At 42.7% G+C, this 25393-nt stretch overlaps 1 protein-coding gene across 1 annotated transcript in view; it reads left to right on the top strand.

Moving 5' to 3' along the window:
• The window catches only part of SUCNR1 (succinate receptor 1), a 154069-nt gene extending 129293 nt beyond the window's left edge, over positions 1 to 24776 (top strand). The window contains exon 2 of the mRNA XM_086944197.1: positions 20696 to 24776. Coding sequence (XP_086800323.1) covers positions 20696 to 21649 — 954 coding nt within the window. The 3' untranslated portion in view covers positions 21650 to 24776. The remainder of the gene's footprint in view (positions 1 to 20695) is intronic.
• Positions 24777 to 25393: the final 617 nt, after the last annotated feature.

Here is a 25393-nt window from a genome sequence, read left to right as displayed (position 1 = left end):
GTCCCTCCACAATTCTAATGAGGAGATATGATAAAGGCAGCATTGTCTCCTGCTGATGTGTATCTCACATGTTTTAGATATGAAACTCGTACCCTTTAGCCGTTTCACAGGTTTGCATAAATGAACCACTCCCAATTCCTTCAAGCATGGAACAATGACACTTTTTCCATTCTACTGATCAGGTATTGTCATTCATTGCTGTCCGCATAGAGCTATAACAAAAATGTAGGCTCTGGATCACCTATTTTTTCCTCAGTATTTGGAACACTGTTCTTGTGTTGTTACACTAGGAAACACCCAGTACTAACTCCCCTCATTCTGTGATTTGTACTAAATATTGGGTAAAGAGTGTAATGTCAGTATTGACCAAAACGTTGACTCTGTAGTCCTCAAACTGCAATAAATATTTATTTTAGTCTAAAGAAAATTATGGCTCTGTTGATTTCTCACTTTTTTTTATTTTGAGTTTAATATAGCGCATACTCGACCCGAAGGTATTAGAGCACTTTACATGAGCACCAGTTGCGTTACAGATGGACACATTAAGTTTGTGAGGCACGGGGAGATTATGGGGCACATGCATCAAGGTATGATTTTGCGAGTCCTTAATTGCGATTATTAAGGAATGCATGTGGGAATCACTTTAAAAATAGCGATTCCTAAACATTCCTTAATTGTGACTCGCAATTAAGGAATGGCTCCCCATTCATATCTATGGGCCTAAAGGCCCATAGGAATTATTGGGAAATTGCGCAGGCAATTTCAATGGTGCAAGGGTGTCAAAAGGATACCCTGTTGTACCCCAGGAATTGTGTGTGCAACATGAAACTTTGAAAAATGCATTTTTGTGCATTTTTCAAAGTTTTTTCAAATTACCGACCAGTTCAATTGGTCTGTAATCGCTATTTAAAAGTGGTATTGTATTGCATTTAAGGAATCACAAATTGTGATTCCTTAAATTGTGACTGCCTTTCACTTTGATGCATCGCAAAAGCCCTTTTTGCGGGTGTAAAACAGATGATCTTTGCGAATCGCACCGATTGCGCTTGCAAAAAAGGTTGATGCATGTGCCTGTAAGTGATTTGCCCAGAATCACAGGATGTTGAGCGTTCCTGATGAGACTCAAACCCGGTTCCACACCTTGGGGGTTGACCGCTCATACCTGAATAAGATTGTGTGAGAAATTGGGTTGCTGGTTGACTGGGGCGTGAGCCCCGGTCAAGCAACAGACACAGTCTCTTGCAGGGTGAACCACAAAAAGTCACAAAATTAACCTGTGCCTAACATTGGTTAGTTTGGAACAAAAAGCCGGCAGGCTTAACATAGAGGCAATGTGTAAATATGTATGCAGCATACAAACAGTGATAATGTGAAACACAATGCAAGAAAATACCAAACCAATTTAGAAACATAGAGTACATTTTAATAAATTATTTTGCATCAAAAGAAGAAAAATCCAATCAGTGGGACTGGAGTTATGAAGTTTTTTGTGAAAATGAGAGCGTATAAGATCAAAGCGCCAACTGCGGACATCTAGTCATGTGAGACCAGGTTGAATTTGAAAAGTTTGGCTAACCGCGATGGAGCTCAAGAACGGATACATGTAATGAATTGGTCCTGGTTAGCCCCTGGTTAGTGCTTACCTTCATAGAAGACATTTTGAGAAAAAGTGTACAAGAAGGTATAGTTCAGAAGGGCAGGAGGTGCTCGAGAAGGGAGCGTCATTGTCAGGTGGCCGTGGGTGAAAGCCGCCATGAAGATTTCTACGTTCGGACTTGGATGTGGCAGAAGGCTATAGTCGAAAGCAGTACCATGAGGTCAGATACGGCTTTGATGAAGGACCGCTGAAAAGAATTTTCTGCTGCAGAGTAGAACATAGCGGGAGAATCTGAAAAGTCAACCCGACCAGCAATGCACCTTAGTCAGATAGGCAAGAAGGTTGGTCCTGGTCTCCTCCTGGTTCTCAGAGCACTGTGGGCCAGAAGTCCTCCTCTGTTCTCATTTTCCGACATCTGGGCACCTTTCGCACCACAGCCAAGGGTCCAGGATTGACGGGACACCTTTTGGGGGTTCAGGACTCACTCAGGCTGGCTCCAGGTGCGGGTTCAAGATGGTTGGAGCCTTTTATGTCCCTGTGGCTCCGAACAGGAGGCCAGCAAACTAGCCTTTGGAGTCACTTGTGTTTGTCCTGGGTACAGATGAAGATATAGGGGACAACAGCAGGACTGACCTCTGAGGGTTCAAGGTAGGCTGCAGTCAGAAAAACAGTCCTTCCAGGTACAGGAGCAGTCTGGCATAGTGCACAGAAGGTCGCAGTAGCAGGCAGTCCTCTGAGAGTCCTTCTGCAAGTGCACTAGTGAACCAAAAAATTGGTATCTGAGGCCCTACTTTTATACCTTGGTGCCCTGGTTCTGGAAGGTGGGAGAAGCATCTAGACAGTTGCTTTGAAGTACATATAAATGCCCTGCCTTCCTTGCCCTGGCTCCAAGCTGATTTAAATGACAAGTTAGGGTCCTTAGTCCCTTTGTGTAAAGGTAGAGCACAGGCTATTCAGTTGTAAGTGGGGGTGTGCTCCACCCCCATAATGTCAGCAGATGCTCCATTCAGGCACACCTAATCCCTCTGTTCTGTGATTGTCTGGTGTTGTGTAGTTTCTATAAACCTATATAGGATCTGTGCATTTAGAAAACATAGACTGTGGGATTGGTGTCCAGACACCCCCACTGGATATCTTCGCCTGCATTCCAGCTAGCTCACACTGCCACTATAAGCTCCTCTTACCAAGGAGAGAATAGTTCTTGGCAACTATCGAACATGACAACTCTGTCCCATCAGGGATCGTGGAAACAGTGCAGTACATTTCGCTCAGTCACTCATGCTCACTTTTTCTCAGAGAGATACACAGAATAAACGGTGGAGACATTTTCAATAAGCATTTATTGAACCAGCCTCATTCTACTGTAAAATAGGTGTGCTTAAACAACCATAAGACAGAAACAGACATAAACGATATTAAGCACGAATAGAGTAAATGGATGGTAGATTTTTACCACAGTGCTAAGAAAATGAAAAGATGTAAGCATATAAATACATAACAATAATAAGATATACTCCTACGATGCAACCCTAACTTGATTACCTCTGTGTACCGAGCATGTATGTAGGTGTAGAGCCAAGAATCCCCCTAGGCTAAAGTCAACACCATTACCTAAAGTGAGATACTGTGTAACACCGTCTTGGTCTCGAGATGGGCAACGCGAGGGATGTCATACCACTGCGAGCTCGAGTTTCTGTGTGTAGGAACCTCAGTATCTCACATCAGTGTGTCAGCATGGAAGTCTTTCTCCTCTGCCTGCCCTGCCAAAGATATGGTGTATATATACCCAAAAGGTACCCTCAGGGGACTCTACCTTTCTATGTCATGTCGGCCGAGGATGATGGAAGGTATTAACCTTATACATAGTTAATATGCAAAAGATGGTAATCTGCTGTGATTCTGAGAATCGTCATGCATAATTAATGAGGCTAGTTTTTGTGGAAACCCACTCAACATGTATGCAGTGCTTAACTAGGTAAAAGGTCAATGCCAAAACCTGTTATGTAGTGTAATCGTACGGTAAATGTAGGTGAAGGGTTGGGGGACTACTCAAGGCTATATTGGTGTCCCCTATGAAACAGAACACCCACTCCTCATCTGACCAGATGACATACTAAAAAGGGAATGTCCTTCTTATCAAGCATTAAACATTTGATAAAAAGGCGTTGAAAAAGCTTCTAAAAAATGCATAAAATCCTCTAAAAGATAAACTCTAAAATTAATTTAAAATATGTTCATATATATAGTCTGAGCCACTAAGTACACCTGAAAGACATGGAGATCAGTAATAGCATAGAAAGAAAAAGTTCTGTTTAAAATTCCAATTTTGGTTGTTTTGGAAAAAGGACAAATTCTTCCCAGCACATAGAGAGCCAAATGTTTATGTGTACTCTGGGAGATGCAACATCACTGCTGCTTGCCTTCACAGACGAGGGTCCCTGTAACACTTCGAAGATCAGGTCAATTGAGCACAGATGATCCTCCTCAGTTCCCACAGCCGATGTTGGGGAAGCATTTGTAACATCCAAAGCCTGTGTGCCTGTGGTAGCACCAGAATCCGATCCAACAGGATTGGATCGTCCTGTGGTGGTTCTAAGATTGCCAACATCAACATTGGAATACGCTGGGGACACTGCAGTACGTGGGCTATTAACGGGTCCAGCAATGAATCCACGTCCGGTGGCGGAGTCGCTGGAAGTGTTAGACAGAGGTCCAACATGCACTCATAGCTGCAGAAAAAGCAGCAGAGTACAGGTAAAACACAGTCAATCCAGACTGTTCTAAACGATAAGGACCAAGACTCGCTTAGATCCCGCAGTCGAGGTGTGCCAAGATGGAGTACCATGTAATCATGGTAACATTGCTCCAAGAGTGCTTTTCCCATTTCCTTGGTGACTGGGAAGTCCATTGCGTAGAAGGAAAATTTAAAGCAGGATACCCACTACTAGTAGCAGGATTTGCAGAAGTCCTCCAAAAATGCTTCCGAATAAGGAGTGTATGAAAGCCGAAGGCTGTCTTAAAGGTGATTAACAGTCCAGAACCTATGGTCTTACATATGTGTACTAAACCCTTTGTATCAGACATGTTAAAGATACGCTGTACCATTTCTCTGAAATGGAAAGGGCAGTTAGTCTGTACCAGTGCCTGTATCTCAGTGGAGGACCTTGCAACCTGGAGATCAAAGGCCACTTGGGCTGAGGGTAATGGTACATCTTTTTGTAAAAGCATGGCTTTCATTCGTCTCAAAGTATCAAACCATTTAAAGGAAACATTCAACGAAGGCCATGACAGCACCTCCCTGACAGTGTGGGTTGGTGGAAATAATACTTGCATACAACAAGTAACCCTGGAACTCACAGTGATAAGATATGCTAAGCCTGGAAGCATCCCACAACAACCTTGATCATTCAGCATTAAGTAACTCCCACTCGAGAGTGGCCTGAACACTGGATTAATCATGGCAGCTGGGGACCCTTTCAAGTTAGCTACTGAACCATTACAGGCCCAGTGAAGCATAACATCATGGCAAATTTGAGATCCGCTCCAAGGATTCTCTCAGTCTGTACAGCTGAGTAACACTTCAAGGTCCCCGTTCCTGCATCAAAATCTATGATAATTCCCAAGATTCATGGATGAATTCCCTACTCATTGCTTCATACCAACCTACCTGGTGGTGTTCTAGGCAGTATTGAAACTAGAAAGTTGTTAATATCAATGTTATGTGGCCATGAATTAACCATTCTGTAGACGGTGATTCTGCCACAGGAAAAGGTAATTGGTCTAATTTTTCAATGTGCAGCATTGTATATTTTGCATCCCTTTGTGCCATTGTTGTCTGCCTTTTTGTCAAATTATATGCAGTGAACAGAGACGTACAGTTGCTATGTCACCAGGGCACATAACCAGAGCGCAGTGATTGTAGCTTCCAGCCTAATAACATTATTGAACGTAACTGTGATTGGCCATGTTGTAAGATGGACAGACCTTGTTCCATTATATCTATAGCATAAGATACAATGTTATCCAGTGAATAAATCCTGGATGTTAGTGTGGTCATAGGGAAACCCAGAAAAACCAAAGGGGGTGATGGATGGAGTGTTGACAATACAAACACTCACCCCCAGTCAACTGATCTGTTAGTGTGGTCATGCCATTACCAACCACATGCTAAGCCTTTTCCAAGTTTATTCTGTCAATCTCATGCAAAATCTCCTGTTGAGAGATTCCCCAAATTTCATTATAAACAGCATATAAGAACCGTTTCTGACGTGCCTTATGGGGACCTAGTAACAAATCCCTACAAGACACATCATTTGACAGAAGAGACGAGTGTTGTTTCACCTGTGACAGTGTATTACTCTCCTCTTCTTTGTGCTTCTGTTGGTGTCTGCGTGGGACTGCGAGCTGCTGAGGCTTTCTGTGCTCTTCCCGCTGCTGGATACCTGACACCGTTATAACGCTCTCAACAGTTGAATCAGCAAATAACACAGTTTCGGGTACCAAATCCATATCGCCAGTCCCGCACAAATAATCAGAGCCCCCCTTGGCATTTTGGGCTAATTGGCCCTTTGAAATTTTTACATGACAAACTGAATTGACTAGGGCATCTGCAATACCCTTACAATCTGAATTACCCTCATTGACCCAGGATGGAATGGCTGGTCAATTATTAAACTCCAGCCCGATAAGGGCTCATAAAGGTTCCTCAACGGGATGTTCCAATACTCATTAGGCTGGAGATAATTACTTTGTTTGTTTAGGACTGGATAAAGACTTTGGGGCTGGCTAAAGTGTGAAAAAACTGATGTAGAGGGGAAACCCGAAAACTGGGGCTTGGGGTTAACCCAGTTCGGGGTAGGTGTAGAGCCTATTATAGCTAGATTGTACATAAGATCGAAACAGGGCCTCCGGGTTTATTGGTGGACCATGAAAACTGGGAGTAAAATTTGACCATTTAAGGGACTGGTGACCTCTTTTGGAACGATATTGGCCAGGTGGTTTGAGCAGAGTCTCGGGGTAAAAATAGCTAAGATTCCGCGTGGAAATCCCTCCCTCATTGTTTCCCACATACCAATCTGTAAGGTGGGAAACAACTCTATGATCCCTAAAATTAATGATCACAGTATCACCCTCTATATCCTTTGGGCGAAGAACCACCCACTTGCATCTTCTAACTGAAATAATGTCCCCGTTTAGATGGGCAGGAAGGGGTCTGTTAGTTTTCAGCCAGAAGATGACTTTATTTTTTAGATTTGCGTTATTTTCCCGGTTCCCATTGGAAATTGGGGGCACACCTGTCAGGATGATGACAAAATTGGCTGAATCAGGGGAGAGATCTACAATGTTCCTACGATTTAAAGGTTGTCTGTGAGTGAGATTGTCAGATTTGACAGCCCCTAGTTTTACGGGTGGGATTGTTCCCTCAGGGGATGGCTTGTTAGAGACCACCATAGGCTTCTCTTTAGCAGGATTAGTTACACGAGGGGGTTTAGATGCCAAATCCGGAGCCTTAGGTTTTGTATTACCTTCAATATTATTGTTATTTTTAGAATGATTGCTAAGAGCAATAATGGTGACACTAGGCTTAGATGGTGGTTCAGGCTGCCGATCAGTGCTCGTAGGGTGGGGTATAGTAACAGGAACCAGAAGGCGATCCATTTTTTCTCCCAGTATCCTTACACGCTCCAACAGAGCTAACATATATGATTTTAGGTGTTTCTCAAAAATATCGAAGCACTCCTTGTTAAACCTGGTAGCGACATCCTCGGGTAAAGTTGGATAATGAGGAGTACCTATGGGAGCCTCAACCACAGGAGGTACCGTAAAATCGGTAGTGGGGTTAACTAGAAAGGCAGAAAGGATTTGTTGACTAGGACCTTTTCTTTTAACACCACCCTTTTTTCTTTTTTTTCTAGGTGGGGAGCACACAGCCCTTTTAGTTTTAGTGGGCTTAGATCCGGTGACACTATTAGTATGTGACAGAATGTTCTCACATGGACCAGCGCTATCAAAGGAGCGATTTGTAAGTGTTGAGTGCAGATTGGGAGCCATAGTCTGAACGACTGGAGTATTAAGATCAATGAGGCTAATAGAGGCAGAAGAAGGGCTATTTGAGTGACCCTCACTATTGATAATGGAATGTGCAGGGGAAGTATTAGGAGCCCGAAATATACTGGGAATTTGGTCCATACTAAACAAATCCGCTTCACTGGCCGTCTTCCCTTGGGCAGCCATTTCCTGTGCGTTATTATAATCTGGTTGAGTGGACAGTGGTAATTTCTTAAGATGTTCAATAGAGCGACGACGCTCAGCGCGTCTCTCAGCTAAAAGGAGTTCCTTATCTATCTCCTTGTGTGCCTTCTCGAAATATTTATCGAGAGGCCCAAGGAATGAAACGCCCACACCAGATAGGAGTGAACTAGACATATCAACGGCTGGACAGAATGTAACAATCTATACCTAAAATCACAAACTAACTACACCAAGGGGGCACAACAACAGGGTAAAATAAATGAACGGTAAGTGTCAGTGACCTGGCCCAGCCCGGCCTCCTTCGGCCCCCTGACGGCCACAGACGGTCCCGCCCTTGTCCCGGGCTACTCCCGGTCGCTCCTGCGCAGCGGGATTAGTCTATAGTTTTTATAGAGTCAGTGTGAGAGGGGAGGAGCCTGCAGGGAGAGCGGCCCAGGTGTTAGCAGTAGGGGCTGGCAGGCGCTCCTGGGACTTTTAGTCCTGCTCCCGCCCTCGCTCGCAGCCCTGCTCGAGCTGTTGTCCACAAACACCACCACTGACGTAAAGTGCTTGCCTCCTCTTCCAAGCGTCACCGAAGTAGCAGCAAGGCAATCCCCACACGAAGCGGGACCCGCGGAGCGGGTTCCGCGAGCAGCAGCGGGAAGTGCACAGAAAGCCTCAGCAGCTCGCAATCCCACGCAGACACCGACAGAAGCACAAAGAAGAGGAGAGTAATCCACCAGATGTCCAGGTGCACAGAGTTTTAACCAAGGTAATGGTGGGGAGGAGCCTGCAGGGAGAGCGGCCCAGGTGTTAGCAGTAGGGGCTGGCGGGCACTCCTGGGACTTGTAGTCCTGCTCCCGCCCTCGCTCGCTGCCCTGCTCGAGCTGTTGTCCACAAACACCTCCACTGACGTAAAGTGCTTGCCTCCTCTCCCAAGCGTCACCGAAGTAGCAGCAAGGCAATCCCCACACGAAGCGGGACCCGCGGAGCGGGTTCTGCGAGCAGCAGCGGGGCTGGGCTGTGGAAATGCTTATTAGAACTGGGTATGCCAGCCCCCCTTGTACGCCTTCTGGTGAATTTACATGCGCATACCTATGCCCAAGTCCGCTGGGGCAAACCAGAGGAGGTGATAGGTTTCCTGTGGCCAAAGGTGTTAGGCAAGGGTGCGTTCTAGCCCCCACCCTTTTCTCTTTATATATTAACAGGGTTACTAATTATTTTGATAACCATCCTACAGACGCCCCGTCTTTAGCTGGAATGAAAATCCCCCTGCTCATGTTCGCTGACGATACTCTCCTGATCTCAAAAACCAGACAGGGTCTTCAAAAGGCCCTGTCGAGGTTTGAGTTTTACTGCAGCGAACATGAGCTTGAGGTGAATGTGTCTAAGACAAACTTTATGGTTCTAAGAGGACACAATCAGATCACTGCAAGGGTTACTATGGGGGGTACCCCCCTGGAACAAACCAAGTTTTTTACCTACTTGGGAGTTACATTCAGCGAGTCCCTAAGTTGGTCCCACCAGGTTGAGCTTATGGCTCTAAAGCACCTGCAGATAGGTGGGGCTTTGATTAAAGAGCACAAAGGCTCTTTTACCCGGCCAATTTCTCCACTAGTTAAGATTTATGGTTCAAAGGTTCTACCCTCAGTCTTATACGGGGCGGAACTTTAGGGCTTTAGCAAACTGGACCCCTTGAGAACAGCTCAAAATAAATTCCTCAGGGTGGCAACGGGTCTGCCTCAGTCAACTCCGCGGATCCCACTCTTGTATGACCTCGGGTGCCAACCTGTGGAGGACGAAGCGAGATTTCGTCCATTGGCATTCTGGCGACGTCTATGGATGACGCCGGAACTCCATTCATATGCTAGGGCTTGTTTGGAGGTTAAAGATCTTCCTGGTTCCTCAAACATATGTTGGTTTAAGGATTTAAGATCAACCCTATTTGCCCTGGGGTATGGTGATCTGTGGTCAGATCCAGAATCTGTAAACTTTCCCTCTAAAAAAGATTTAAAATTGCACTATTGGGACTGGGTGGTTCATAATAGACATCTGAGATTGTGTTCCAGCAATCTTACCAGTCTATTTATCGTCTTTAAAGACGTTCCCAAGCTCGAAAAATATTGGGACATGATAACAAAGCCCCTGGATCGTAAACTATTCCACCAGTTCAGATGTGGTTCGTTGCCCTTAAGGGATTTCACTAAAAAGTGGGGTTCTGGTGGGACCGGACACTGTCCAAACTGCCTTGGCCAGGGCGAAAGTTTAAAACATTTTTTATTTGTCTGTCCTTTGTACAGTGCCCCTAGAGCCAAATGGTTAAGTCCGGTCTGTAGAAGCCTTGGTACCTGCTCGGCTGTTGAAGCAAGCAGAATTCTAAAAACTAATCTGTCCCCATTAATTGTTGCGGGTGTAGCAAAATATTTAGGGTGGGCTTGGATTCTTAGAATCAGGTTCAACAAAAACAAACAACTAGGGGCTTAACAATGTTTTTATGTTTACCTGTTTATGAGTAGTTTACTATATTTTATGACCTCTGGTATTCTTTGTGTCTTTTCTAATCTTGTATCCATCCACAAGAATCCTGTATAAGTGATTTAATATGGTTTTAGATGTTTTTATCTAGTTTACACAAAAAAAATTCTCATCGATGTATATATTGTATTTTATGTCTTTTATGATGCATCAATCGAATAAAGACTTCTTGAATTGAATTGAATTGACAGTGTCGATGTTCTTAGCCAATCTAGGCATAACTTCCCAACACTGTATGATGTCACCATCCCCGATGCTCTCGTTGTACATAGCGTGAGTCGGCCCTATGGATACTAAACCCTTTGGTGGTACCCTTGAATCTTGACTGACACCTATTTGTGTCGATAGGCCAAACTAATCATCCTTTTAAAAATTGGGGTCTGTTGAATCGTTTGAAACTTTGTGCACAATGTCATCTAGTGCGCCCCAACATTTTCGGTATAGTTTTGCCATCCCTCAAAGTGTGTTAGAGAGGGAATGCAAGGTGTATTTAGGTCCTAAATCCTAGATAACCCAATACAGGAAGTCTATTGCACAGTTTCGTTCCGGAAAAACATCTGTTGTGGTAGAGGGCATGCTGTAAATCAGGGGTCTCCAACCTTTTGTGTAGTGAGAGCTTCTGAAAATCGTTGTGAGCTACTAAACCCCAAGCAACTCCCACATTTTTCCGAGAGACCCCGCCCACTCCCAATTTGATGGATTTTAAGCCTAATTTCTTCAGAGCCCATACAGTGGTTTGAACAAAATACTAAATAGTTCCTGTCTAGAAACACTGAAAGGAATGACTTTGGATCTGTGTTGTCAAGACACTTCAAAACCTTATAATTAATACCTTTCAATTAATAGGTGTCACTGAAATAATCATTGTAATGCAGCTCAATTAACAAACATACAGGAAAAGCAATCTTGCATTCAATGTGGAACTCTGATGCCCTCTAGTACTGTGTAATCTGGTAGCCAGGCAGGGGGGGCAGTTCCGAAGAAGTTATTATAGTAGTGAATTAGTCACAGTGTGTGGCAGTCAGCTGGTATAAAGCTTTGTTGAATCACAATTACAGATGGATTCTTCTACTGTAGCTTTGACAAGATTGCTGTGCTTTTTAATTGCCAGATTAACTGAACTTCAGAGAAAGTACAGATTTTGTCCTCCACTCTGAATTCTTCAGAAGGTTAATTCTGAATTCTTCAGAAGGTTACGTTTTGAAGTTAAGGTTTTTATGGCACCAGTCATGTTCGCAGGTGTATTCTCATTGCTCCCTTTACTTTGTAGGAGTGTCAGTAAACCAGGACTGCAGTACACCTTGCTAAAAGAACTTTGAGAGATGCAGAAGTTTCTTCTCAACAGCTATCTTTTTTTCTTGATGTCAATAAATTAGGCCTTCAGTAAACACTGCTTTGTTCTTATCTTGTGCAGCCAGTAAACATTTGGAAAGGTGCTGAAGATTCTTCTCCAACTACTTTTTTCTTCATGTCTGAAACACAGGCCTGTAGTATACATTGCTTTGTTCAACAAACAAAAGGACCTTTGAAAGATGCTGAAGATTCTGTCATATAGATACGCTTTGCCTATATGCTGTGTTAAGTTAGCATGAGCTTATTAGATGTTTTAACACCATTTTTAATTTTCTGTTGCTTCTGCACACAACACATAACTGTTGTTTTAACTTTGAGCCTAGTAGAGCGTTTCACACGAGAATAATATGTTATTACACCGATATCAGCTTTGCTTAGTAAGCTGTGTCTGTACAGTGAGTGCTGAATCTTTCAAGGATAACTCGACACAGTGGTTGTTGTGAGGTCTGATCTTCGCACTTTCCTACACATAACATACATGCAGCGGCAGCCAAATTCTGGCTTCAGGAACGTTTTATATTGCTTCACGCAGAGCACACAAACACACTTGATGGTACTTCGCATGCAGAGAGCTGGTGGAATATGATGTGATCCCTTACCACTAGGTTCTTGAGGTATGGGGCCGCCCTGCTAAAACCCAATGAGACCTTCTTAGATATAATATAATATACTAGATAGGGAGGGTGAGAACTAGGTGTTGATTAAACCTTATTCATTTTAGCATTTTATCATGCTGTCACCATTTGTATTCTATGGACTAGTAACAATGCTGATTACTTTGCTTCTTATAATATGTTTGCTTATATTAGCTAAGATACTGCGTTTGAGAACACTGCATTAGTAAAGTGGAGAAGTGTGGCTCACCGGTTAGAGGCGGCAGACCCAGAAGCAGAGGTCAGCCCGGGACCAGGGTTCAATTCCCGACGTGGCAGGGTACGGAACCAATGTCAGCGGGTTCGATAAATCTCCCATCGGTGCCTCTCTAACCATGGGTCCCACGCTGCAACTCTGGGCAATAGCTTGCTTAATCTCCACACCGGCCCCCTCGCTGCTGGGGATGCCTGGCTTCACCTTGGGGCTGCCCAATAGGGACCAACTCACAGTGAAAGCCAGGACGGGTTCCCCAGTGGTACACAGCGCCAAGAAACCCCGGGGTGAATGTGCGCTCTACAAATTCATACTAACAGTAAATAAATATTTCAAATATGCACGCGTCCTCATTTACTCCTTGTTCTGGATTGAAATGATTATATGACGAAAGAGTGTTCATGTATTCCATGTTAACCTGAGGTATTCTAAGTTCATGTTCTGGTTTGTCTAAACATTGGGAGTTCATAAAGACCAATGAGACACTGTAGCTAGCCGAGTAGGGGATTTTGGGTACTAAGGTGAGTTTTGGCACAACCCAATTCACTGAGGTTCCAAGTCTCAATGCACAGTTCTGTAGGAGAACAGGATCCCTGCGACATGGCGCCCAACGTTTTGCTGGTCTTATTATGTGACGCTTGAGTAGTATTTCATTCAATCCTTAACACCTTCCTATATTAGTATAGGTCTTTTCAAGCTTGAATCTTTCTAAACGGTTTTCGTGAATTACTACCCAGTTGTGCTACAAAGTTACCTTTGTTACTCTTTTCTTTCTGTGTCCATATGGCCGCGGTGGACATTCCGCAGCATAGCCGCATTGCGGTGCGTAACCATTTGCAGCACTATAATGTTCCCGTGGATGGCATGGCCGTGATAATGGTGGTGAGTGCAGAGGTGGCTTACCCTTACGAAATCTTTTATTCGTGGGTAACCTTCCCAGCTGTGGACGGTACTTCAGGTGTGTTCCATACATACACTCCCACTGCTGTGCCGAATGAATATACTCTGTATAGGGCACAGGAAGTTAAAAAAGAGACTTGGCAGCATCGCGTTTGGTTTGGTGCCCCCCCCCCCCACTCTTTGACAGCTCCGAGGTTTAGTCCTTTGTCCATTCGGGCGCGAATTGGCCTGTTTTGGCTGGATTTACACCTCATCCTCAACACGGGGCATGTACCGTGGTTGAGTTAAGACGACTACATGTAGTTGCAATTAGCGTGATTAGGTCGTTAGTACAATACATAACCCGTAATCTCCCGGGTGGGCCGCCGGGTGGTGCGGCGCTTCCTGCCGGACAAGGCGGCATGAAGCTCAGTCCTGTTATGGTCAACGCTGTGATGGGCAAGCGTCCCCAGGATAAGGATGATTTTCCTTTCTGGCTTGCCGAAAAGTTTGACCAACTTGAAGCAGTATTTCTTAACACGAGTCCTGGTGAGAAACACAGGATTATTTCTGACAATCAGCTTACTTAAAGACTTGGCCCCTGAAATCGGTGACTGTGAGACATGGGGTAAGACATTTGCGGCGGTCTATGCGAGGTGTTACGGCACTCCGCCTATGACTGTCCTGCCGACGGTCCTTAAGCGTGTTCAGTATAAGCACGGACCTGAGGTTGCGGTTGAATTGGGTATGCGCCTATGTGGCACGTTTGATGTGGTTTGCGATCTCATTCTTGCTAATTTCAAGGGGGATGCAGTGAACTTCCAGGTGGCCAATGCTTTGCTGTCACCGTTTGTATTCTATGGACTAGTATCAATGCTGATTACTTTGCTTCTTATGATATGTTTGCTTATATTAGCTAAGATACTGTGTTTGAGAACACTGCATTAGTAAATAAATATTTCAAATATGCACGCGTTCTCATTTACTCATTGTTCTGGATTGAAATTATTATATGACGAAAGAGTGTTCATGTATTCCACGTTAACCTGAGGTATTCTAAGTTCATGTTCTGGTTTGTCTAAACATTGGGAGTTCGTAAAGACCAATGAGACACTGTAGCTAGCCGAGTAGGGGATTTTGGGTACTAAGGTGAGTTTTGGCACAATCCAATTCACTGAGGTTCCAAGTCTCTATGCACAGTTCTGTAGGAGAACAGGATCCCTGCAACAATTCTTCTCTAAAGCTATCTTTTTTCCTTGATCTCAATAAACCAGGCCTCCAGCAAACACTGCTTTGTGCGTGTGCAGCAAAGAAAACATTGGAAAGGTGCTGAAGATTCTTCTCTCCAGCTACTGTGTCTTGTGTTTGTAAAACAGGCCTGCAATACACATTCCTTTCTTTTTGTTCACCTAATAAAAAAGCTTTGTAGGGGGCTGAAGATTCTTCTCTGCAGCGACTTTAATCTTGGGGTTAACAATGAAACAGATACCTAGGTTTGGGATTTCACCAGATACTGTCACTGAACAAGTATGGATTATGAATGCATACAAATAATTTCAGTGAGAGACTTGACACTGCATGGTGTAAACTAATCCCTTGTAATCTGGGATGTAGCTTTAGGGGGCAACTCTTATGGAGTCATTTAAATGTTTGTCAGTCAGAGGTGTGGGAAACTTAGATTTTATGAAGTTCATATCGGAAAGGCGGATTCACAAAGATAGGTAGAGCCAAACAGGGAAAAAAGTTTCAATGCAGCTGTGTGGGTGTTCTTAAACTTTTCATTATCCACAAGACTCCAGAAATTAATTTCAGATTGCCTTGATTTTAATTCAATGTCATTTTGAAGTGTGACAATGTCCATTTCCATGGTGGCTGTGTCAAGGTTCAGAAGCATGCACATGTTCTCTGAAACATCCACTTCCATGAAGGGGTTGGAAGTAAAAGTCACACAGGGCTCCAGTTGCTCAAAGTCACTACATCAGTCACTGAACTCTTGATTAAGCCTCATGAGGAGGCTACTGTATTTTTCTATGTCCAGGAGCTCAGCATCAGCTTTGTTTTCTGAAAGGATTTGGAGCACAGAGGGATAGTGCTGCATCTTTCTTTTCTGTACATGCTGTATGAAAAGGTTAAGTTTTGATTTGAATGTTTTCACAGAACTAATGATGTTGGTTATTGTCTTGTTTTTGCGTTGCAACTCGTAGTTGAATAAATTATATTTTTCTGTCTCATCTGTCAGAATAGCTAAATCGAGCAACCATTCAGTGCTTGATAACTGTGTGGTATCTTCATTTCTGGGCTCCATGAAAGCTTTGACTTCTGGCAATAATGAAAGAAATCTTTGCAGTTTTTTTCCCCTGCTAAAGCCATCGGATTTGAGTGTGCAGTAAAAGGTCACCATACTCGGCTGATCGTTCCTCAAGGGACAATTTGAAGGTTCGGTGCTGCTTGGCCTTTGCACAAATTGAATTAATAATTTTAACAACAGGAGTCATCACATGTTCAAACCCCATTTCCTTGGCACATATTGCCTGTTGATGTATAACGCAATGGTAGTTCAATAACTGAGGGAAATCTGGATCTACTTTACAATTGGCAATGAAGCTGGAATGACGCCCTATCATTGCAGGTGCGCCATCAGTTGTTATCGCCACTAACTTTTTCAATGGGACATTTTGTTCCACAAAATATTTTTTCACCTCATTGTGGATTGTCCTCTGGTTGTGGTTTTCAGAGGCAACAAAGTTAAACATTGCTCTTTATCATTGAAATCTTCAAAAACCATTCTAAGGAACATTGCGAACTGTGCAATATTGCTTGCATCAACAGATTCATCACATTGAAGAGAAAAATATTTGCATGTCTTTAAATCCCGATCTGACTGCTCTATCATGTTGGCGGATAAAACAGATACCCTTCTTGCCGTAGTGTTTGATCCTAACTGCACATCTGAAATGGCAGACTAAATTTCAGGCCTATTTTTAAAGTCATTAGAAGCATTGCTTTCTTCACAATGGCTCCATCTGAAAATGTTGCTTTGTGCTTGATCAAGTGATGAGTAACTATGAAGGATGCTTCAGTTGCCGCAGTGGCTTTCTTTGTTGGCTTTGTAAAAAAAGCCAAAAACTATGAGCTGTTATGTGGACTTGGAGTTAGGCCGAATTCTGTAAATAGGAAGAGTTCTAGTTTGCACTGTCCTGTCCGACACTAAGCACTTACCCATTTTCTCAAAAGTGAATCAGTATTAACAGTACAGCTGCCCATTGTGCTCAATTGCTACATAGCCCTAAGGCACACAAGTGTCAACCTCTTCAAAAATGTTTTTTTTAATGTGAGTGCAATCTGTCTGTGACTCTGTGTACAATCCTAGACATGGTGCTGCACCTGCTAAAAATGTCAAGGGCCGCCAGTGCATATCTGAATGCATTTGACTTGTCATAATCATCTCAAAAACCCTTCTGCTCTACCTGTTATTTTTTGGTTAGCCCACCTCTTACAAAATGTTTGATCGGTCTCCTACATACATAAACTTATTCCAGAGAGCTGGTGCCTTACTGCAAATGTAGGAGATTGGGAAGTACAAATATATTTTCCCTTCTGACATTCTTCCTTTCTGTGGCATGAATTTTCGCAAATTTGCAGTCTGGGATTTAAAACACAGAGAACAAGACAAAACTCATCAAAGGGACTCGTTCTTTGAATTGTGGCAATACCCTGCTTCTGCCTGTTGAGACGTGTAGCAGAAGGAAAATTTGCAAAGGAAGAGGCACAGACCTACCTTTTTCAAAAACATATACTTTCAGTAATGCTGAAGGTGCGTGTACTGTTCTAGTGGGCACCAGGCTGCTCTTCATTTTCAAAGTGCACCTCATTTTAATGACAGAAATGCAGCTCAGTGCATTTGAGGACCTTTGATTTCGACCTCGGCTGCCACTGTGCTTTACTATTGAATGAGGATGTAAAGCGCAGTGGCAGGCGACGTTAGAATCCAAGATCCTTCCATGCTCTGAACTGCTTTCACAGTCATGCAAAGGCAAATATGTAGCACAGTGTAGAAATCAGTGAAAGGCTTTCACTGATTACTACACTGCGCTATATATTTGCCTTTGTGTGACTGTGAAAGTAGTTCAGTGCAAGCAAGCACCTTGGATTTTTGTGCTGGCTGCCACTGTGCTTTATTGAAGGCAGGAAGATGTAAAACACGGTAGCCAGTGCCGGCTTTAGCGCTGGTGGCGCCCAGTGCGGCAATAATTTTTGACCCCCTAAGTGACCACCTCCGCTACGGATTCCATCATAAACATCCTCTAACAGTGCCTCTCAAGCCTTCATAAGCACTCTCTCTCAGATACATTTATTTTAATTCGTTTTATAGCGCCACTCCTACCAACAAGTGTAAGGTGTCAGAACACTTTACATGGCACAGATTTACACAGAGACAATCAATCAGTGAAATGTTACATACGACAGAGGACAAGAAGGTATCGGAGTCACAAGTCATCCATACTGGTAGGCAATATAGTTTAAGAGTTCTTGGTCAGGAAAGGCAGAAACTTAGAATTTAAAAAAAAAACCTAAATACATGGTTGGGGGATTTTAATAGGAATGGATTTCTACCCAAATTAACCTATTTTGCACCAACTGGGGGAAATCATAATGGTCCAGCCCAGGCCAGCCAGCCTATACCTTGCAGTTTTCATGCAGCTCTTTGATAAGTTACTTTCTCACTGTTCTACATTAGGATTTTAACTCATGAAGAGCTAGCTATCAACAATCTGCACCTTCTTTGCAGCAGGCATATTAAACCTCTGTGCTACCTTATGGTGAGTAACAACTTCCTTTGTACGTTTACAAATTATTATACAAATGATCTCTCTCTCTGTTTCCAGGAAGTAAATTCATCACCCACTTTGACATTTTTATGGTTGGCAGGTGTTTTCTATATGTATATTGGCGCCCCACATGAAGTCAGCCTTAGCACCCAGCGGCATAGGTCGCCCTGCCCTAGCTGCAGCAGCACAGTGCATGCAAAGACTTTTAATTTGAACGTCGGGTGCCACTGTGCTTTATTACTGTCGGTTAAGGCAAATGTAAGCATGATGGCAGCCAATGTTAAATCAAAGGTCCGTGCATGCTAGTCTCAGGCCTTCTAACAGCTGTCACAGTCATAAAAAGGCAAATATATAGCGCAGTGTAGTAATCACTGATTACTGCACCATGCTATATATTTGCCATTGCAGGAATTTGAAGGTGTGCACTGAGTGCTTTTTAGCCAGCGACTCGGCTTATTCAGGGTCAGGGGCCCCTCTTACCTCACAGCTGCTCCGGGAGGCCCAAGTCAGTGGTAGATGATACAAAGCGCGATGCCAGCCTGGAAAAGGTAGGTGGCGCGTGACTAGGAAGAAAAACATCATGTTCTTCAGCCCGCCTGCCCCAGCTAAGCTCACTACAGCCAATCAGAGCAGCTGGTTTGTGTGAGGACGGGCAAGGGCTGATTAGCTGTGAAAAGGGGCTGATAGTTGTGAAATAAAATGACGGACTACAAAATAAAATTGCAAATGAAGTCTCAATAATTAAATAGCAGGGCAAGCTACTCTCAGAGGGTCGGCAAGCTACCAGTAGCTTACAATCGACCTATAGGAGACCCCTGTGCTAAGGCCTTTATCCACTACCCTACAGTTCCATACTGTTCCAAAGAGTACAAGTTATATATTTCCTCCACTGAAAGCTTGTGGAGGCTCCAATCAAATAGTTGTAGTGCTGACCCAGTATTTTTCAGTGAGTCTTGAGTCAATTGTGTGCAACCCATGTCCGAGAGTTTCATGACACAGCTAAGTCTAGGCAGTAAACTACGCTCCGCTCGTGGAGTTTGTGGAGATTTCCACACTTCGCGTTATGCGGAGCTCACGGAGTTCCTAAAAACTCTGCTCCGCATAGCGGTGTACAGTTTTTTCCTCGCTTGCGCTCGGCAACGTCAAGTTGGCAAGTGCAAGCAAGGAAAATCCACATCTCGGCGAGATTTTTCCTTGTTTGCAATCATCAACATCAAGTTGGCGAGCACAAGCATGGAAAATCAGCTTCCCGGCAAGATTTCTCAACTCAGGCAGTTAGATTTCTCACTAAGAGTGGTCACGCACGATCGCGACTGCTCGCTTTTAGAAACTGTCCACTTTCATTGAGAAAGCTGCCACTCAATGTAAAAATCAACTTGAGCGGCAGAAAGGAAGCCTCACCCTCTTGCGCTGTGCCTGGTGCCATTTGCGATGATTGCACAGTGCAGATAAGCACCTGGCACTGAAAATCACCGCTTGCGGAGCTTCAAGTAGCACGGTGGAGGTTGTTTTGCACTTTGCGGAGTTCCGCGTAGCAGAACACTGCGAACTCTGCCCAGGCTCTGTAAACTATATACTCCTATGGGGCTGCATTGTGCAGCCCGTAGTTCGATGATATTACAAAGACATGGCCTTCACTACTATCTCAAGCTCACGAATCCCACTACATGCTGATTACTGTACCCTTCACACCAGCTGCCACAAAATATTTTAACCAAATCCCACAAGATTTTCAAAATTCAGAGAACTGCGAATCCCAAGAAACACCATATAGTTTGAATGTATCTGTAGTAGACCACCAGGCCCTGCAGCTAAAGTTAATATTTTGCAACCTTACTTCCAGATCTAGTCTTCAAATGAAACAGTCAAGATTATTCAGAACAGAAATATCAGCCATTTGATAGAGATGGTGACAAAGGCAGATTTGTGTAATATATATATTTTTTTTACTTGGAATAACAAATGTATTCTGACAACTGTCTTTCATTCTTAGAACTGCAATAGGCCACTAGACCATTATTATACAAACACAAATGACCTATATATCTTGTGATGGAAATCTAAAACCGATTTGCCTGAGCTTATGTCAAAGACCACACCGATCTGTTTTATGGATCTTAAAATAAGACACTATAGAATGTATTATTGGTATAAGCAGTTTTTTTATGTGCAAGATCTCTGTGGAAAAGCAATCAAGATACAAAATAGTGACTGTAAAGAACCAAAACCATGAGCCATACATAGTGCTTCATCTATATTTGATTTTGAGTTGTTCATTAAAATTATTTTTTGTATACTATTTATATATTTTAATGTATTATGGGGTACATTTCCCAAAATAAACTTGATGATGATTACAATAAAACAAAAATCTAAAACTTGATTGTTATTATTATTTTTTCAGAACCAGAATGGAACATATGACCATTGCATCAGACTAGATCAGTTGCTGAAAAAATACTATTTGCCAGTGTTTTACACCCTAGAGTTCATTCTCGGTGTCCTTGCCAATGGAACAGTTTTGTGGGCCTACATCTTTGGCATGAAGAATTGGTCAACTGGAAACATCTACCTGTTCAACCTCTGTCTATCCGATTTTGCATTTCTTTGCACGCTCCCTTTGCTGGTGGAGAGCTATGCCAATGAAACCTGGATCTATGGACCCATAATGTGCAGAAGCAACAGATTCCTATTACATGCCAACCTGTACACAAGTGTGCTTTTCCTCGCTTGTGTTAGCATGGATCGATACATGCTGATTAAATACCCTTTTAGGAAACACGTTCTCCAGAATAAAAGATTGGCTATTCTCATCTCGGTTGGAGTTTGGATCCTGGTCACAGCTGAACTAGTACCAATGCTCACCTTCATTGGGCCGAATAACAATAGCGACAATGGAAATTGCCATAGCTACGCAAGCTCTGGGGATCCTAAAAATAGTCTCATTTACAGCACTTGCCTATCCTTCATCGGGTTCATTGTGCCTTTATGTGTAATTTGCTTTTTTTATTTAAAGATTGTTTTATTGCTGAAAAAGAGAAATAAGGATCTTGCCCCAGTGCCATCCCTCGAAAAACCACTCCGCTTGGTCATTTTGGCAATCATATTGTTTTCAGTCACTTTTACCCCATATCACATCATGCGTAACATCAGGATAGCATCAAGGATGGAGTCCTGGGCACTACCTCAATGTACAATAGTCATGATTAATTCCATCTATGTCATTACAAGGCCTATAGCATTTCTGAACAGTGTCATAAATCCTATTTTTTATTTCTTGATGGGCGACCATTTCAGAGAGATGTTGAACATAAAAATAAGGCATCTAACAAATGCATTTAAGTCATACTTTGTATGAAGGTATTATGATGAGAGAGTTGCTGAAGTAAGCTCTTTATACTCGATTTAAGATTGGCATTTCATTAGTGATAATTTCCTAAAAGATGATTTAGTAAATATTCCTTTACTGCCATGATATAGCGACCTTTTTTAAATATATATTTCATTAGTTTAATTGAAAAAATCTGATCTAATAAAGGTTGTTTTATAAGGATTACTTCTTTGGAATTAGGGACATCAAATTGTATTTTTAATGATCAGATGCACCATCCACAAAATGCTGTCAATATGCTTTAGTATTCACAATTAGAATGGCATTGATATCCTGAAAACAAAGCATGCTGTTCGACACCTGTCCATCTGATCCATTGTTCAAAAGTTTAACTTTCTCAATAATCTCTAGGGCAAGTTAGGGGTAAGATAAAGAAGTGATGGCTCTGCACTTAACACAGCTGTTGTTTTTATAAATATGGCTGCTATTGCCATTATTATCTGGTGATTTGAACAGTAAATACCGGGGCATTTTATATTTAGAAGATTTGAACGTTGAGAGCTCCATTTAAGACAATGGAGTGCTCCGGGTTTCTAATATAGCCTTAGAGTCCTCCGTAGTTGGCTCTTGTGGCCATTAAAGGTCCCTCCAGTGTTAAAGGCCTGAGCTGAAGGTGAAAGACTTTAACAAGGGAGTGCACCTTTAATGGCTTGTGGAGCCTGCTACAGAGGGCTCTAAAGCTATTAGAACATTCCACCCCTTGAGGGTAGTATGTTCTAATTTGTAAAACAAAGGTCTCACATAGTCCTAGGGGGTTGAAGCAAGAGCTGTGAACAAACATTGGAATTTTTTAACTCCGGTCTCCTTCCAGGCATTAGAAGCCCAGAGCCCTCCATTGTTTTCAATGGAGCTCCCAACATTCCAATGTTCTAATAGCCTGTAAAAGCCCGGAGCTCCAACATTCCACTGTTTGCCTTTGTTCACAGCTGCTGCTGTGAACACACGGATATAAAAAAAATAATTGGTCCTAATGGCCAGGATAAAACAATAATCAATATTGTAATAGCATGAAACACAATCCATATTTAAGAGCGAGAGCAAAGAAAACAACTGAATATATTTTTTGAAAATCAATTACATTTTTTATATTTATATAGTATTGAAAAAAATCATTAGTATGCAATAAATGCTAAAAGGTTTTTCAGATAGGGGCATAGAAAAGTGCTTGTAGATTACGGAGCTAAAGTGATGTGAAGGAGTAGAGAAGATAAATTGGAAGGTTAAAAACACAAGAACTTTCAACAATTCAAAGGAATCGTGCTGCTAAGTTAAACTCATGAGAAGTCTGTCCAGAGAAAGGTCTCACATGTTTGGCATAATTTCCATATAAGAGAGAGTTGTCGGTTTATTCAAGGCACATCTGTCTTTAGGAAGATGTGAAAAAACTGATCCAGATTCTTATGGTTATGCAGTCGCTGTTTCGATCCAAAAATGAGGTGTGGCGTTTACGGCCCTAGCAAACGGGTCTTCATCAAGACGTAAAAAAGGCAACCTAAAAGTAGGGAAGGTGTATGTACAATTAATTTGTAAATCAGGCCCCTTTACCTGTAATGACTGGATTCAGAGATAAAGACACTGAGCTGGTTGATAATTCTTGTTCCATTATCTTTACCAGTGAATTCCGGCCAAATGATAGTGAGGGCCAAATTTAGCAATGATAGATATGGTGTATTGCTGTAAATGTCACTAGATGGACTTTATACATATTTATAATATTTAATAATATAAAAAATTAGGAGAATCTTATGTTGAGGGATGGAAGATGGACTTCTGGGACAAGATTGAACATGATTTTGCATCACGGGTGCATCGCTTTTGTGGTGCAGCCCGATCCAAAATAATTTTTGCCATTTAATAAGCCACACAAAGCAACTTTTTATGGCTATGTGTGATTTAGTAAATACAAAGTAATGCAACACAGCACGTAATGCTGCCTTCAGTTACTTTGTGTCGGGTAGGCATTAGATGGGCGTAGCATGGGTGTTGCCATGTATCCACCCATGTATTTTGACGCAAAGCCAGATTTACAAATGCCTGTAAGGCTGGGTTTGCACAAAAATGGTGCCCCTACCCGACAAATGGACTCTGCAGCACACATAAAAAGAGGAATATGCTGATAAGGATTGTTTTTGTGCATAAAGGTATCCCTTCCTGCACAAAAACAATCTTGCCCGTAACACAAACACACTTGCACTATGGCGCAAGGTGCCTGCGTAGGCACCAGGCAGCACATAGTGCTCCAGTGTAAGGGGAAAGCAGAAATTCTCCATATCTTTGTAAATATGGAGAATTTCTGCTCTATCCCTTACACACAATGCTGTGCAGCATTGCACAAACTAATATAGCCTAAGAGCCCGCCGTAGTGGGCTCTACTGGCCATTAAAGAAAAAATTTGGTGGGTGTAGTACAGTCTGTACGGGTGTGTGAGGACTTTATCTCTACCACTCTTATGGACTACTGCCTGCCAAATTTATAGATGATCTTTGGTCCAGCAGTCATTTCTAAATAGTGAAGGGAAAAGCCATCGTAGGTGTCCCTTTTAATGTCCATTTTTTATTTTGATGGCTGTCCACTAAACTTTTAACTTTTTGTTTCTGAAAAACAAAATCTGATGACCCCCCACATTGGAAGTTTTCACCTGTGTGGAGGGCATTATACTTTTCTTCCACTAACTCACTACCAGGTTTGTAGTTGTGGTGATGGACAGGAAAAAAGGTCCTGTCCACCCTAAACAGGACGGGCAGTGTATGTCCTTCCTCTGACGGATCCTTCTCCATTGGGCTCTCAGAGGAAGTTTTCTGTTGCTGGAGGCTCATTCAATAGAATATGTAAGGTTGGCCGATCTTCATGAAAGTGTACTAGTTTTACCATTATTTTCATTGTAAGTGATGCTTAAAGAAGTATATTTTAACACATGAAGTATACATATTTGCTATTCTGAAATTTGTATCTTTCTATGTATGTATTAAAATGTTCATTTTGTAATTATATTGTTAACTTGTGTTTTTGCTTATGCTGATGCAGCCTTTTGAACACTAATGTAGAAGTTTGAGTAAATGAAATGGGACACACAAATAAACAACATATAATCAAATTTGTGTTTGATTTACCTTTAAAGAGAAAAGGATATACTGTTCTTAAGAGGGGTGGGGCGGAGTGGGAAGAGAACTGTGGCAAGTCTTGTCAAGATGGTCAGTTGCAGACAGGTGCTAGATAGGAAAAAATAGTGTGTCCGGGGATAGCTCCAATAAGGAGCTAGAGCCCTCTCATACCCTGAGGGGTGTCATGCTTCATCATAGTGTAGTTTCTCATTGGTCCGGCGCTGCAATTCCCAATGGGCCCTGTAGGGGGGCTCTTTGCCGGAAGTCTTCTTGGTTTGCTGTCGTGAAGCTAAATTATGTAATCTGAGGGTGCCTAAGTGTAGTGAGTAGGGAATGGATTGTGGGGTTTAAAATGGCTCCTAGATTCTCCAGATGCAGTTTATTCAAGGAGTACCTGGGCCATGAATAAAAAAAGACTAAGGAGTCATGGACTGAGGAGGGAGGATTAAACCTGTCTCAGTTCTAAGGATTTAGTGAGTTGTGCAAGGGGTCGACATATTTCATGCCTTATTCAGTCCATAGGGATCTAGGCATTTCTTCAGGACCTATTTATCCTCATCTACTCAGAGTGGGCGGCAATTGATGATTAGCCAAAGGGAGTAAAGAGTCA

Source organism: Lissotriton vulgaris, chromosome 11 (assembly GCF_964263255.1).
Source record: "Lissotriton vulgaris chromosome 11, aLisVul1.2, whole genome shotgun sequence".
NCBI classification, from domain to species: domain Eukaryota; kingdom Metazoa; phylum Chordata; class Amphibia; order Caudata; family Salamandridae; genus Lissotriton; species Lissotriton vulgaris.
This window is presented reverse-complemented; position numbering and strand designations above follow the sequence as displayed.